The sequence below is a fragment of the Rattus norvegicus genome, chromosome 7 (genome assembly GCF_021556685.1).
Source record: "Rattus norvegicus strain SHRSP/BbbUtx chromosome 7, alternate assembly SHRSP_T2T, whole genome shotgun sequence".
In the NCBI taxonomy this organism is placed as follows: domain Eukaryota; kingdom Metazoa; phylum Chordata; class Mammalia; order Rodentia; family Muridae; genus Rattus; species Rattus norvegicus.
Window position 1 is genome coordinate 40,369,145 of NC_141540.1, and position 16,033 is coordinate 40,385,177.

Below are 16,033 nucleotides of genomic sequence, written 5' to 3' on the forward strand. Positions count from 1 at the left end.
CGAATAGTTTACCCTATTGGGTGTGTAGTATAGCACAGTAATACAGGTTGCCTAGCGTGTATCAGGCCCTAAGTTCAACTCCCAGCACCACAAAAGAAAGGCCTACAAATCATTTGTTTGAATATTACCCCAGAAAAATTTGTAGGTGCTAGATGGCACCCTTATGTAGTTAAAGTAAATGTTATGATTGAATTATGACTTTTATTTGAATTAGACAAATACTCAGGTTAAAATCTACTAATTCAGCAATAGATTTTTCTTTAAGAGTAATGTCTTAAGTGTGGTAACATATTGGATTCTTTTCTAATATACCATAAATATAACCATTAAAAAGTAAGAAAAATGCAGATACTGTGGTTTAGGTTATTGTTATACATAACTTGTGTATTAATCACTTTAGAATAGTGGTATACAAAAATTCAGTGATAAACCAATCTAGAGAAAGATTTGTTTTCTTTTCAGGATAGTTTTAGTGGGTAGAGGATAGCTTCTTAGTCATGATATTAAAATTCTGTAATGAAAATTGAGAGACTGCTTTAAAGCTGATTTTCCACATGACTGGAGTCATTTCTCTTTTCTAGTGTGAGAATTGACATAATGCCAAACATTTATACTTAATACAATCACATTATGTCTTAAGTTCTCACTCAACTAACTCTACATTTTTTAAGTTGAAGGAAAAGGTAACAAATTCCACTGAATTGCAACATCAATTAGAAAAATCAAAGCAACAGCACCAAGAACAGCAAGCCCTTCAGCAAAGCACTACAGCCAAACTCCGAGAAGCTCAGGTAAGGGTATTCTAATATTCTAGGCCAAAGGACAACAGGGTCTTTAGTCTTTTGTAGTGACAGACCTACATAAGGGTTGTAACTGATAGTTAGAACATATTCTTTCTATTTCTATGAGTAAAAATTAAAGTGTTTTAAAATTATTTATTGTAAATACATATTATGAGTGTAGATATACATGTGTGTACACATGCATGTGAATCCCAGAAATCATGTTTTATATATAATTCATTAAGTATTCAGTTACACTATATTTGTTAGATACAATTATTTATTAAATTGCCTGCCTGGTTAGATGTAAAGATGGGGAAATAGTTCAGCTGGCAAAATGCTGGCTGTGAGAGCATGAAGCAACTCATGAAGCTTGTGCTCCTATCCCTGCTACCCTCATAGACAACCATGCAAAGTAGCATGCTATCACCTGCAATCCCAGTGCTGAAGATGTGGAAGTCTTGCTGGCCTAGCCTGTCATTGGTCATCAGAGACCATGTCTCAAAGATAAAGTGGACAAGCCATGGAGGAAGACAACTAGTGTTGATTTCTGGACTCCACATGCATGTGTACACACATGTACCTCTATACTCATAATTTCGTAGTGCTACAATGTAATGTAGTATGTGTTGATCATACCTTTTACTTCTTAGCATTACCTGAACACTGGAACTATAGGTAAAGAAAATATAGTTGATTGGACTAAATTAGTACAGATTCTATTACATAAAAGAAGTTTAGTTTGTTATATGAGAGAAGATACAGGTTTGAAATGAATTTGCCTTTCATACTCGTTTATTCCTCCTTTCTTTGATTTATTGGATATTGCTGAGCACTGGATGCCAGACACAGCTCAGTACTGATCATAAAGAGGCACAGTGCCTCTAGGAAAGCAGTCTAGCGGTGTGTATATAGGAATTCTTGTGGTGTCTGGGGGGACAGTAAGTCATCTCTGCAATAAGTTATCTTTTGTTTTTGAGTTTGAAGAACGAATGACACAAGAGTCAGACAAAGAGAGAAAAAGAATCCTGGATTCATTTATCACTTCTTGTGTTTAATCAGTGAACAATATTGCTTATGTCTATTCTCATCCAAGGAACTGATTCTGTATCTATTTATGGTAGTGAGTAAAAGGTACAACAGTGTCTGCTGTCATGGATGCTTGGTGATGGAGCAAACAGTGCCCAGGGTAAATAAGCAAGATGCATAACGATCTAAGTGTTGTCATGTACAAAAGGAGGGCCAGGGCAGGAAGCGTGTGCAGTGCTGTGTGAGGGTTACAGTGCTAGTCAGGGTTGCTTGGTGTCTTACTGCTGCAACAAAACACCATGACCAGGAGGCAAGTTAGGGAGAAAAGGGAAAGATGACTCAGGAGTTTTGCCTGGGTTCCAGACAAAATGAAACCTGAGACTCTTGGATTTGCAACATGGAGGTCTTTGACCTTGGTGAAAACAATTTGGACAAAAAAGATGCAATGAACACTGATGGGAGAGAGAGAGAGAGAGAGAGAGAGAGAGAGAGAGAGAGAGAGAGAGAGAGAGAGAGAGAGAGAGAGAGAGAGAATGAATGAATATGAATATGAGAACGAACAGGAGAATGAACACGATTGTGTAACTGTGGTTTACTCTGGGATTTTACTGTTAAGGGTAGGAAAGAAATGAAGAATGGAAATTTTGGTAGAGGTCAACAGCTAAGAGGGTTTTCTTACACAGTGTCTCAAAATTCATTCTATAGGTATAGACACAGCTGGAAATAATGGCTTCTCACTCTATAGACAAGTTCCCTCTTGGGAGATGGAGGGGTTCAGGTGAACATGCTTAGTTCCTCATTCCCTGTTCACAGTACATACAAGTTCATCTTTTCCTAACGTGTGTAAGAAAATGATGGGTGAGGGAACAAGAAAAGTCTCGTGGAAGTGGGAGAAGTCTGAGAAACCAAATACTATAGTGTCATTCCAGTCCTCCACTCACTTATAAACTAATCGTGGGCATATAGGTAGCAGTTACATGACCCAAACAGAGGTTGTTTTGGAAAAGTTATAGGAGATTTCCTACAAATGGCCGCCTGAGTCACTGGATGTGTATTTCTGGGTAGGGACAGAGATGTAGATTCCAGGTAAACATTGCGTGGACAAGGATACTAAAGATAGTACGAGCTCAACTGTTGGGCTTTGCTGGAGCTTCAGATCTAAAGAAACAATGTGGACAAGTGGAGATATCTGTTAGATAAGCAGTTAAGATAACCCATAACCTTGCTCAATATAATTTCAATAAAGTGATAGGAAACAATATAAATGAAAGATGTGGGAGCTAGGAAAAGAAATATAAATTATTTTTGTAACTTAAATGTGAATTATATGAAGAGTGGGTAGAAACTAGAGGGAAATTTGGTTTACAAAGTATTGTTGAGGAATAAAGAGATTTGAATAGGTTTCTTGTTCATGACAGTGACTGATATAGAGTGACATTAAAAAATGCTGAGCTCTTCCCCCATCTTGCAAGATGGCGGGTAAAAAGGCAGAGAATCCTGATACAGAGGAGAAGAAACCTGTGGCCAAGAAGGCTGGCGGTGATGGTGCTGCCTCCCGTGCCCGGCCCGCTGGTGCAGCCAGAAAGGGTAGCCCTAAGGTTAAAAAGCCCAAGAAGGGGAAGCCCCATTGCAGCCAAAACCCTGTCCTGGTTAGAGGAATTGGCAGGTACTCCCGATCTGCTATGTACTCCAGAAAGGCCTTGTACAAAAGGAAATACTCAGCTGCCAAGACCAAGGCTGAGAAGAAGAAGAAGGAAAAGGTCTTTGTTACTGTCACAAAAACAGTTGGTGGGGACAAGAATGGTGACACCCGTGTGGTGAAGCTTTGAAAAATGCCTAGGTATTATCCTACTGAAGATGTGCCTCAGAAGCTGCTGAGCCATGGCCAGAAGCCCTTCAGTCAGCACCTAAGGAGGCTGTGCTCCAGCACCACTCCCGGGTGTCCTGTTTATCCTCACTGGGCACCACAGGGGCAAGAGAGTGATTTTCCTCAAGCAGCTGGGCAGTGGCTTGCTACTTGGGACTGGACCTCTTGCCCTCAACAGAGTTCCTCTGCAAAGAACACACCAGAAGTTTGTCATCACCACCTCTACAAAAGTTGATATCCGCGAGGTTAAAATCCCTAAACACCTGACTGACGCTTACTTCAAGAAGCCTCTGCGCAAGCCCAGGCATCAGGAGGGCGAGATCTTCGACACAGAGAAGGAGAAATCTGAGCTTACAGGGCAGCGAAAGACTGATCAGAAAGCTGTGGACTCACAGATTTTGCCAAAGATGAAAGCTGTCCCTCAGCTGCAGGGCGACCTGCGGTCTCAGTTCTCCCTGACGAACAGCATGTTCCTCACAGACTGGTGTTCTAATTGTTAACAACCTAATCAGCAGCTTCATAAGCTTAAAAAAATGCTGGAAGAGAAGTACTAAAGGAATCAGATGATAAGACGCTATGACACCTCACACAGAGGGGTGTATATCTGGGCTTATCCAAAGTGGCTGGATATAGAATTAACTCAAACAAATCATTAGCCTTCCTCGACTCAAAGGATAAACAGTCTGAGAAAGAAATTAGGGGAATGGCACCCTTCACAATAGCCACAGATAACATAAAATATCTCGGTGTGACTCTTACCAAGCAGGTGAAAGATGTGTCTGTTGACAAGAACTTCAAGTCTGTGAAGAAAGAAGTGGAAGAAGCTCTCAGAAGATGGAGAGATCTCCCATGCTCATGGATTGGCAGCATTAAAGATGGCAGGTCAAAATGGCCATCTTGCCGAAAGTAATCTACAGATTCAATGCAATCCCCATCAAAATGCCAACTCAATTCTTCATAGAATTAGAAATAGCAATTTGCAGATTCATTTGGAATAACAAAAAAACCCAGGATAGCGAAAACTATTCTAAAAAATAAAAGAACTTCTAGGGGAATTACCATGCCTGACCTCAAACTGTATTATAGAACATTCGTGATAAAAACTACATGGTATTGGTAGAGACGGGCAGGTAGACCAGTGGAATGGAATGGAAGACCCAGAAGTGAACCCACACACTTACGGTCACTTGATCTTTGACAAAAGAGTTAAAACCATCCAATGGAAGAAAGACAGCCTTTCAACAAATGGTGCTGGTTGAACTGGAGGTCAGCATGTAAAAGATTGCAGATTGACCCATTCTTATCTCCTTGTACAAATCTCAAGTAATTGAATCAAAGACCTCCACATAAAACCAGATACACTGAAACTAATAGAAGAGAAAGTGGTTAAGAGCCTCGAACACATAGGCACAGGGGAAAATTTCCTGAACAGAACACCTTATGCTCTAAGATCAAGAATGGACAAGTGGGACCTCATAAAACTGCAAAGCTTCTGTAAGGCAAAGGACACTGTCATTAGGACAAAACAGCAACCAACAGATTGGGAAAAGATCTTTACCAATCCTACATTTGATAGAGGGCTAATATCTAGTATATATAAAGAACTCAAGAAGTTAGACTCCAGAGATTCAAATAATCCTGTTAAAAACCTGGGTTCAGAGCTAAACAAAGAATTCTCAGCTGAGGAATATCAAATGACTGAGAAGCACCTAAAGAAATGTTCAACATCTTTAGTCATGAAGGAAATGCAAATCAAAAAAAAACCCTGAGATTCCCCCTTACACCAGTCAGAACGGCTAAAATCAAAAATTCATGTGACTGTAGATGCTGGCGAGGATGCAGAGAAAGAGGAACACTCCTCCATTGTTGGTGGGATTGCAGACTGGTACAACCATTCTGGAAATCAGTCTGGAGGTTCCTCAGAAAATGGAACACAGTACTACCTGAGGACCCAGCTATACCACTCATGGACATACACCCAAAAGGTGCCCCAACATATAACAAGGACACGTACTCCACTGTGTTCATAGCAGCCTTATTTATTTTTAAAGCTCTCTTTTTTTTTTCTTTTGTTTTTTTTCTGGAGCTGGGGACCGAACCCAGGGCCTTGCGCTTGCTAGGCAAGCGCTCTACCACTGAGCTAAATCCCCAACCCCAGCAGCCTTATTTATAATAGCCAGAAGCTGGAAAGAACCCAGATGTCCCTCATACCGAGGAATGGATACAGAATATGTGGTACATTTACACAATGGAGAACTACTCAGCTATTAAAAACAATGACTACATGGAATTCTTAGGCAAATGGAACTAGAAAATATCATCCTGAGTCAGGTAACCCAGTCACAAAAGAACACACATGGTATGCACTCACTGATAAATGGATATTAGCCCAAACGCTTAGAATACCCAAGAAAGAATTCACAGACCATGTGAAGCTCAAGAAGAAGGAAGACCAAAATGTGGATGCTTTCTTCTTAGAAGGGGGAATAAAATGCTCATGGGAAGATATACAGGGACAAAGAGTGGAGCAGTGACTGAAGAAAAGGTCATCCAGAGACTGCCCCACCTGGAGATTCATCCCATATGCAGCCACTAAACGCAGTCACTATTGCTGATGCCAAGAAGTGCTTGCTGACAAGAGCTAGATATGGGTGTCCCCTGAGAGGCTCTGCCAGAGGCCTACTGATACAGATGAGGATGCTTGCAGCTAACCATTGGACTGAACAAGGGGACCCCAATGGAGGAGTTAGACAAAAAACTGAGGGAGCAACCCCATAGGAAAAACAACAATATCAACCAATCAGACCCCACCAGAGCTCCCAGGGAATAAACCACCAACCAATGAGTACACATAGAGGGACCCATGACTGTGGCCACATATATAGCAGAGGATGGCATTGTCTAGCATCAATAGGAGGAAAAGCCCTTGTTCCTGTGAAGGCTTGTTTCCCCAATGTAGGGTAATGCCAGGGTGTTGAGGTGGGAGTGGGTGGGTGGGAGTGGGAACATCCTCATAGAAGCAGGCAGAGGGGATATGGGAGAGGGGGGGGGAAGGGGATGACATTTGAAATGTAAATACATAAAATATCCAAGAAAATAAAATTATTTTAAAAAAGAAGGAAGTGACATGGGCCACATTCAGACAGGAGATGAATATGGGCACAGACACAGTGCAATAGGAAAGAGTGGAAAGTCATGGTAGGTAACTTATGAAAAAAACCTCACAGCTCAGGGTGTGATTATCGGTAATAATAGGTCAGGATTAGCCAGGCAGGGAATGCCGAAGCTCCCAGTAGTTACTGAGAGTGTTAGGATGAGGCTAAGATTCTGAGTAGTTAGTGGAGAGTGGAGCTTAGACATTCTGTGGAGATTTGTGCTTTTATTCTAACAATGTTCAGAGTTACGGAATGAAGAAAGAGACTGCAGGAGGGATCTGGAGTGGGTATTTTGTGGGGTGGTTGTCTGGGGTATTTTGAGGTGACAGGAAATGAAGGATGTGTCTGCAAGAATAGTTTGAGGTTTAGAAAGAAAAGCTAGGCAAATATGAATCAGCTAGAAGGAAACTGAAGTGACAGGCATTGAAGATGAGGTCATGAAATCAGAAGATAGGAAGTTGTGGTCACTGATTAAGACAGACATACTTTTTAGTTCTCATGATTCAGACTATTACAAAATCCCGTGTGTGAGTGATTGCAGTATAGAATGAGTTCTGGCCAGGAATTACGGTGATGTGAACGTTGAGGGTGTACTGTTAATTCTGTCTGTGTTTTATATTTTGTAGGAAGTTTGCAGAAATTGAGATAAAGGCAAAGACTATATCAGGTTTCAATTCTTGAATGAATTCAGGGATTTACAGATAGCAGTAAACTGTAGAGGATATGAGTATGAGAATCGTATACTTCTGAACCAGCACAGGCTTGTCTACGAGGAGGATGGCAGTGACAAAATCAGGGAAGGCAGCCCCCTGGGCTTGCTGACAGGACCAGTCTGACAGGATGGTTAGGGAGATGGGTAAATGGGATCTGCACAGGGAAAACCAGATTTCAGTGGAGAATGAAAACAGTGACTTCTGCAGAAAGCTTTGCCCTGGAACTTGGATTCCAGAAGAGTAGTCAAAGGTGGTGAGAGGAGTTCTTGGTGGTAGGAGCAAAAGCTGAGAGCAAGTAGGTGATGCGATTCTACATGACTGAAGCTTAGAGAAATGAGAAAATGATGGACTTTTAAATCATTCAAGACGCTGGTGCCTACTTGCCGCTAACACTGCATGGCCTACTTGTAAAGTTGGGCTGTACTCTGGGTAGAAAATAGATGTCATGCAGGATACTCTGTAATGTTTAGGAAGAAGAGGGCTTTGCTGATTGGAAAGAGTCCTACTGAGTATATTGCCTAAGTGTATATGTGTGATGTGAGAGTGCAGTGATTTGGAGGGGTAGAGGGCCAGTTTAAAACAGGGTTTCTCTGTGTGCCCCTGGCTGTCCTGGTACTGGGTAGACCAGGCTGGCCTGGAACTCAGAGATCCACCTGCCTCTGTGTCCTGAGTGCTGGGACCAAAGGTGTGTGCCACCACACCTAGCCACACTGGTTGTTTTCATTCAGTGTTTATTTCAGAGCATCTGTGCCATGTGTCTTGGATGTATACCAGTAAATAAGAAAGATAATGTATTCATATTCTGTAGCATATGTTGTAGTGGGAGGTAGAAGGAGTTAAGTAAACATGAGAGAAATAAGTAAGCTGTAGTGTGCGGGGCTGACGCAATGCAGTAGAGAAACCAGTCTATAGACTGTTGCAAAAGGTTATAGTTGGAAATGTAATGGTCAGGGCTGCTCGGTCTAGAAGGTGACATTTGGGCAAACGTTTGCAGAGGAGAGAGGGGATCATTTGGGTGTTAGGAATCATTTAATCATTTAAGGCCATGGTCATTAGTGCAAAGGCTCTGAGGTAGGAGTGTGCTGGGGTTGTCACTGAGTGAGTCCCATGTGTCTGAAATGGGCCAGAAATGTAGGGAATAAAGTCAGGTATTAGGAAAAGGGTAGTTTTGCTAAATTCATATTGGTAAATGTCTTGTTTTATTAAATATGTAGTTTTAATTAATTTGCTACAAGAAAATGTAGTTATTTTTAAATTGCTCCTACCACTAAGAACTCTCACCACCTTTGACTACTCTTCTTTGAACAACTAAATTTACCATTAGTCATTTCATGTTTAAGGAATAGCTTTTTAAATTTTCCATTCTTAAAATAGTAATTTTAATTCTTTATAGAATGATTTAGAACAAGTGTTACGTCAGATTGGAGATAAGGACCAAAAGATCCAGAACCTTGAAGCCTTACTACAGAAGAGTAAAGAAAATATTTCCTTACTAGAAAAGGAAAGAGAAGACCTTTATGCAAAAATCCAAGCCGGTGAAGGAGAGACTGCTGTCCTTAACCAGTTGCAAGAGAAAAACCATGCACTACAGCAGCAAGTATGTTTGTAAACTGTTATAGTTCTACACTTTACTTAAGTCTCTATGAATTATATTAAATGCCATCAAAAGTAATTCGTGATTCTGACTTTTCTTACTTGTTTTAAAATGTTATTTTTTTATGTTATACATTTATCATCAAGGTAGGTCATTATGTATTGAAGGCCTGTAAATGCTTTAATAAAAGATGTGTGCAGTTCATGTCCTAGGAAGTAACTTATTACCTATATGACAACAGATAAATCACTGTCCCCAGCTCGCTGGAAAAGTAGGGTGTGACTGATGATACATAATTGCCTCCTGGCATTTTGTGATGTTAAAAAAAAGAAATGAGTATCTAGCTATTACTGAGTATTGTATAACATTTACAATTCAACAGTTATTCATATTTTGATAATGTATTGTCTTGGGATAATATATAGCTTCCTAGTAGTTTTGATAAATTATTATTCCAAAATGCATAAACAGTTTAAAAGAAATATACAAAAATCTTAACTGAGGCTGGGTGCAGTGGTACACATTTAGTTCTAGCAATTGGGAGGCAGAGGCAGGAAGGACTTTGTGAGTTCAAGGTCAGGCTGGTCTACGTATCAAGTTTCATGCCAGTTAGGGATATACAGTGATATTTTGTTAAAAATAGGCAAATAAATAACTGAAAATATTTTATAGCTGCTGTTTTGGAAAAATTAGGTAATAGGAGGTCATACTGGTGTTGTAATTGGGAAGATAGAGTGTAACATGAATTTCTGCCTTGTGTCCTGTTTAGTTTTTTGCTTAGTTTCCGTTTTGTTTTAAGACTGGGGTCTCATCTGCAACCTCAGCTGGCCTCCAGCTCAGTTTTCTCCTGCTTTTCCCTCATGCATGCCACTGTGTCATGGTGTATAAGTCATTTTATTTGTTTTTGTTTGCTTGTTGAGAGAGGGACTGATTATTGTGTTTCCAGTCGTCATGGAACTTGCTATGTAGATCAAGCGTATCTTGCACCTGATTTCTCTGCCTCTGCCTCCGTTGGTAAATACTGCCATGATTAGCTCAAGTTGGTCTTGAAGAATTTTTGTGAGGATTTTATTAGCGTAATTTTTATGAAACATTGTTTAGTTGTCTACAATGTGACACTGTTTATTACAGAAATATTATCAGAAAATATATGTACATACCCACAGTATCCATACCCATACACAACAATAATAAACAATAATTTTTAAAAATATGATTAAGAAATCCACACGTTTAAATGAATGAGTTAAAACAAACCAATGTCCCTCTGATTGTGGTCACCTGGTATAACTGATTCCTGTTTAGACGTCCTTCCATGAACCACAGGAAAGGGGGGCAGTGATAAAGGCACTCTCAGCAACAGTAACCAACAGGCAAAGCACAGGGCTGTGACCTCTGAGGGAAAAGAAACCAGGCCGGACGGAGACCTTTACTCTTCTGACTTCTGAGTCACACATGTCCTTCTAGGCTGCCATGTAGGACGGGAGAACCCAAGGAAAGCAGTGACGTTGTTGAACTGACGAGTGTAGGTTGAGGGAACTGCATAGAGGCTAAGGTAGCTTGAGTTTGCAAGGATCAGTGTCAGGTAGGAATTAGCATTATACACAAAAGCACCAAAAATCTCATTAGGGGTCTGCCTGGGTCTTTGTACTCATGAAGTGAACTGGAGCTCATGGGATGCTCAAGCACACCCAGCAGAGGTGAAGGGCTTGGCTTATTGACAGACGCTCTCACGAGAGCACCAGACACACTGAGCCTTGCTGGGAAGGGAGTATAATATAAGTGTTCCCATGTGCTTCTAACAGGAAGTAAGATGACTCCTGACACAGGACCCAGAGAGGCCACACATACAGTCTCTACTGCTGGACACACAGCGTTCAGGGGAAGACAGCATGATTCAGAGAAGTCACGATAAATGACCAAAGAGTGCTGCACAGATGGAGCAGTGGAAAAGTGGAACCCATGACAGTGGGGACCACGCGGTGGTGGATCTGGGTTCTCTCCTCAGCACACTTCCTCTCTTGACAGTGCTGCTTTCTTCGCTGATAAGCTGTCTCTGTTCATGAGTGACTTTTATCTTCTGGTGCTTGCTGAGATTTTCACCTGACTTGTATTTTTTTTCCTTAAACTCTGATAAAATTAGCATTGCATTTCAAACAAAAACAAAAACAACCACCACAAAACAACCAAACAGACTTGGTGGAGACAGGCTCTGAAACAAAAGACAATGGCCTCATCAGATCTGTACTTCACAATATCCCTTAGTGCCTGTGGGCGTGAAGGACAAAGCACAGTAGTGGGAAGAGAAGTGGGCATGGACTATCTATTTTAATGGGCAGAACATCCATGGAGAACTGCTGAAGACAAAACGGGAAAAATAGAAAACTAACAGTGGGAAAGGGAGCAGTGAACATAAAAGCAGAAGAGTTGAAACCATTCCAAATGAAACAGAAGGAGACAGAACCATGCCTCCACGGGGCAGCAGCTCACAGGCTGGGGGACTGTAATGAGCATCGGAGGATGACTTATTAAAATGTATCTGTAGGTTAAAAAAACCTCCCATGTACATGAAAAGAAATATCAGATGAATTAGATTGCATCTAAAATTTAAAAATGTATGCTTCTGAAAATATAACATTCAAATTAAAAATGAAGCTGAAAACAGTATAATTCATCTGACACCGTAGAGCTGCCTACAGTGTGCAAGGGATCCTTTGCCATCAGCTCAGTGCGAGTGCTGGGAAGCGAGGGTGACCACAAGGCCCATGTGAAAATAGCTGTGTGCAATAGAAGCACTCCCTACCTTAGTGTATCAATAGTTAACCCAGCGTCCACCTTATCAAATCTCACATTTTAGACTAAGGTAGGTGAATTTTGTTGCATATAAATTCTGGTTGAATGGAGATGATTTAAAAATAATAATAATATGATCTGAATTTGATGTTCTCAGGATTTGGGCTATTATACTGACTTATTAGGAAAGGTTTGAATATTTTTATTAGAAAAACTTCAAAATTACGTGTTATAGGGCAGTTCATAATTCTGATGGTAATTTGATTTGAGTGTCTTCATTTTTGTCGTGATTTGCAAACTTCGTAATTAGACTCTTGCATGTGTACTAGCTAACTCAACTGATGGAGAAGCTGAAGAATCAGTCGGAAAGCCATAAACAAGCTGAGGAGAACTTGCATGACCAGGTACAGGAGCAGAAGGCACATCTTCGAGCTGCACAAGACCGTGTTCTTTCTCTAGAAACCAGTGTCAGTGAACTAAGCAGTCAGTTAAATGAAAGCAAGGAGAAGGTTTCCCAGCTTGACATACAGGTAATATGCTGTGCAGAGTTTGTATGCATAAAACATCATTTAAAACCATACATGGTACACATTTCAGTGGAAAATGAGAATACAAATTGAATTATGTAGCTTCTTGAGGTTTTCTGTGTCCACAGATATGTTTGTTCTTCCTCCCTGTGGACAGATGATTTCTGTAATGTAACTTTTGATTCCTACTTCCAAGGTGCTTCCTGGTAGGATGGTCAGCACAGTATGACGGTAAGTTAGCACAGGCAGTGTCCTCGAGGACCTCACGAGCCTGTCAGTGCTCACTGTGGAAGGGCTTTAATGGCTAAGTTCCAACAGTGTAGACTGCAGCCAGATTTCTGCTCTCCACAAATGTAAAGGGCCTGGAGATGGGGCTTCCTCACATCTCCCATTGGACCCTCTGAGATGATAGTGGAGCCATTCCTCCATTCCCTTAAATCGTCACGCATTACATGACTTTGGAAAATATGTCACATATATTTTGAAGCAGTTCATGATTTTTTTAGTTCATCAGACAGATGAAGTGCTATATGTAAATGAAGCTGATTCACAAAAATGAGTTCTTCACAGTCTGACACGTATTTGTCAGTGAACGTTATTTAAAGTGTAACTTTCTTTAGTTCTCAGTTTGAACTCAGTATAGAGATATACCCTATCCAACATTATTTCTAAGTATTGAGTTACTGAGAAATAATTATTTAGAGGGATTTTTTCTGCTTAAAATTACCCTTATGGATAGTTTACATCTTTTGTGTTCACTTAGATAAATGGGTATCATTTTAACTCTGCTAAAAACATTTTAATTTCAAATACATTTATATTTTTTCTATTTTGTGCTTTTCTTATTAGAGGTGAGTTGTGCTAAACTTATTTCAATGCTTATTTCTTTTGATAAAGAGAGCATAACTTTTAACTAATTTAATTCTAGTTCAAAGTATATTGTAGGAAGCCTGAGGTTTTAAATGTGTAATTTCTTGACTTTTCATGATCATCAAAAGTAAAACTCTTTACATGAGAAATTATCTGGAAAGAGTGAGTTTTAACCATACTTCTAGTTGGTGTTATTGTTTGGACTCCATACTGTACCCCTTGATCTTTGGAGCCATCACTTTCAATGGCATAGTTCAGTTTGTTGTGATACTGGTAGACTTTGCATGTGTCTTTCTGAAAACCACAGTGGGCTTCTGCAGAAAAACACATGGACGAGTTATTCGCCTTCTAAGACAGGGTCTAAGCATGTAACAGGCTACACTAGAACTCAAAATCCTTTCGCCCTCGCCTCTGGTGTGCTTGGATCACAGACTGAGTCCCGACTCCTGGACCCATTTCCTTCTCAAAGGGGCCGACCACTGTGCCTGGTGTCATGGGGACAGCTCTCGGCTACCATCTGGCCATCACTAGGATTCTTCTTCTCCCTTACCCACGTCTACCTAGGAGATTTCACTTATGCATTTTTCCAGTGTTTCAATTCTTACTTCCTACTAAAGGCCTAATTTTTAATAGCTTTGTGACAAAAATCAATGCCTTAAGAAAGGGAAGGTCAACAATAAAATATAGAATTAAAACATTTGTAAATTTTTTTTACAGATTAAAGCCAAAACTGAATTATTGCTATCAGCAGAAGCAGCAAAAACTGCTCAAAGAGCTGATCTTCAAAATCATTTGGACACAGCTCAAAATGCACTACAAGATAAACAACAGGTAGGGAACCTGGTAATGTTGTGGTTGGTGTGTGCAACACTGACATTTTCCTTCATACACATGAAATCATACGTAAGTGATTATGGTACTCGCGTGTTACTTACATCGGGAAAAGTGTTTTGCTAAGCATGTGATCAGAGTTGGAAATGAGAATGTGAAAAATCTTTACAGGAGCAACCGTGTAAAAGTACACTCTTTATCTGTCAAAAGATTACTAACAATTCTTGAGCAAACATAAAAAAAAGAAACAAACAATTTCTAGCATTTGTTTGATGAGAATTTGTTAATATCCTTGTTATTTACAACATTGTAAGAAGGAAGTGAGGGGTTGGGGATTTAGCTCAGTGGTAGAGCACTTGCCTAGCAAGCGCAAGGCCCTGGGTTCAGTTCTCAGCTCCGGAAAAAACAAAAAAACAAAAAACAAAAAAAAAAACAAAAAAAAAAGGAAGGAAGTGAGCTTCTAAGAAAATTCAGGCTGACCATTAGATCTGACCTCGAAAATACCCCTATTATAAACCTTTTTGATGGATTTGGAGCACATGGAGTCTTAAGTTTCTGATTAAGGGTTATTAACCTGTGAACTCTATATTACAAAACCTGAAGTTTCAAATTTTCTAGTTCCAAGCATTTCATATATAAAAAAGACTCCATTTGTATACAAATATAAAACTACTCAAAAGCATTCAAGTTCCTTAAGAATCGATTACAAGGGCTGGAGAGATGGCTCAGCGGTTAAGAGCACTGACTGCTCTTCCAGAGGTCCTGAGTTCAATTCTCAGCAACCACATGGTGGCTCACAGCCATCTGTAATGAGATCTGCTGCCCTCTTCTGGTGTGTCTGAAGACGACAATAGTGTACTCATATACATGAAATAAATAAATCTTTAAAAAAAAGAATCAGTTACAAATTGAGACAATATTGAGATACATATGTCACTGTAGAGGGAGCTGTGTGTGTGTGTGTGTGTGTGTGTGTATATCTGTGTGTGCGCGCGTGTGCGTGTGGGGTGCCTCTCTCTATACTCTATATATTTCTGCATGTGTGTATGTTTTAAGAATTGGGTTAGAAACGGGGGGGCAAGAGTCTTGGAGGATGATCAAAACAAAGTATTTAAGAAAATGCCATAATGAAACTATTTCTTTGCCAATTAAAAATAAAATAATTTAAAAAATTTAGAATCTCCAATATTTTACAGTGTTTTATGCTAAGGGAATAATAACTATAAAGATTGTATTTGATCTAAGAATTTAAAATAGATTAGTAATAAGTTGAATGGCTAAAAAAATGAGCCATACCTATCAGATGGGAATTTATGCAGTTGCATACAATCTAGAGGACTACTAGAAAGTGTTATGGTAAATCATTGTGATAAAAATAAAGAAATTGAAAATAAAATATATGCAAGTAGGATCCTATTTTTATATTATTTACTGTAGTGCTGGAGATGGAATCCAGGGCCTCACACATTCTAAGAATGCTGTATCCTACAGAGCTACCACCTCAGACTGTTAACATCAGAACATAAAACAAGTAGGAGAGAAATTAATCTGCAGAGAAGACTAGAAGGAAAGTTATCGAAACACTGAAATGAAATCCCATGGATGGCAGACTTACTAGTAATTTCTGTTGTATTCTCTCTGTAAAACTGGATGTTGTAGTGACGTAAGCAGTGCTGTGGATGTTAACAACTCAGTATTTTAGAATATAATTTAAATAGTGCTTTGAAAGGTGAAAACATTCAACTACAGTATAGCGGGTACTTCTCTTACTTATCTGATATGTTTTTAGCTTTTAGATAATATTTCTAGAAAATTATTAAAACATTGTTAACTGGCTGGGCTCAGTGGCATAGTGTTTACCTAGCATGTATG

The 16,033-nt window shown here is 39.8% G+C and overlaps 1 protein-coding gene and 1 pseudogene across 5 annotated transcripts in view; both read left to right on the forward strand.

The window, feature by feature from the left end:
* Eea1 (early endosome antigen 1) overlaps positions 1-16,033 on the forward strand; it is a 118,660-nt gene that overhangs the window by 70,198 nt on the left and 32,429 nt on the right. For all 5 annotated transcript variants that reach the window (XM_087557203.1, XM_087557204.1, XM_087557207.1 and 2 more), the window contains 4 exon segments: positions 672-791; positions 8,940-9,143; positions 12,263-12,463; positions 14,048-14,161. In XM_087557203.1, coding sequence (XP_087413329.1) covers positions 672-791; positions 8,940-9,143; positions 12,263-12,463; positions 14,048-14,161 — 639 coding nt within the window.
* On the forward strand, positions 3,194-4,171 carry LOC148004632 (large ribosomal subunit protein eL6 pseudogene; annotated as a pseudogene).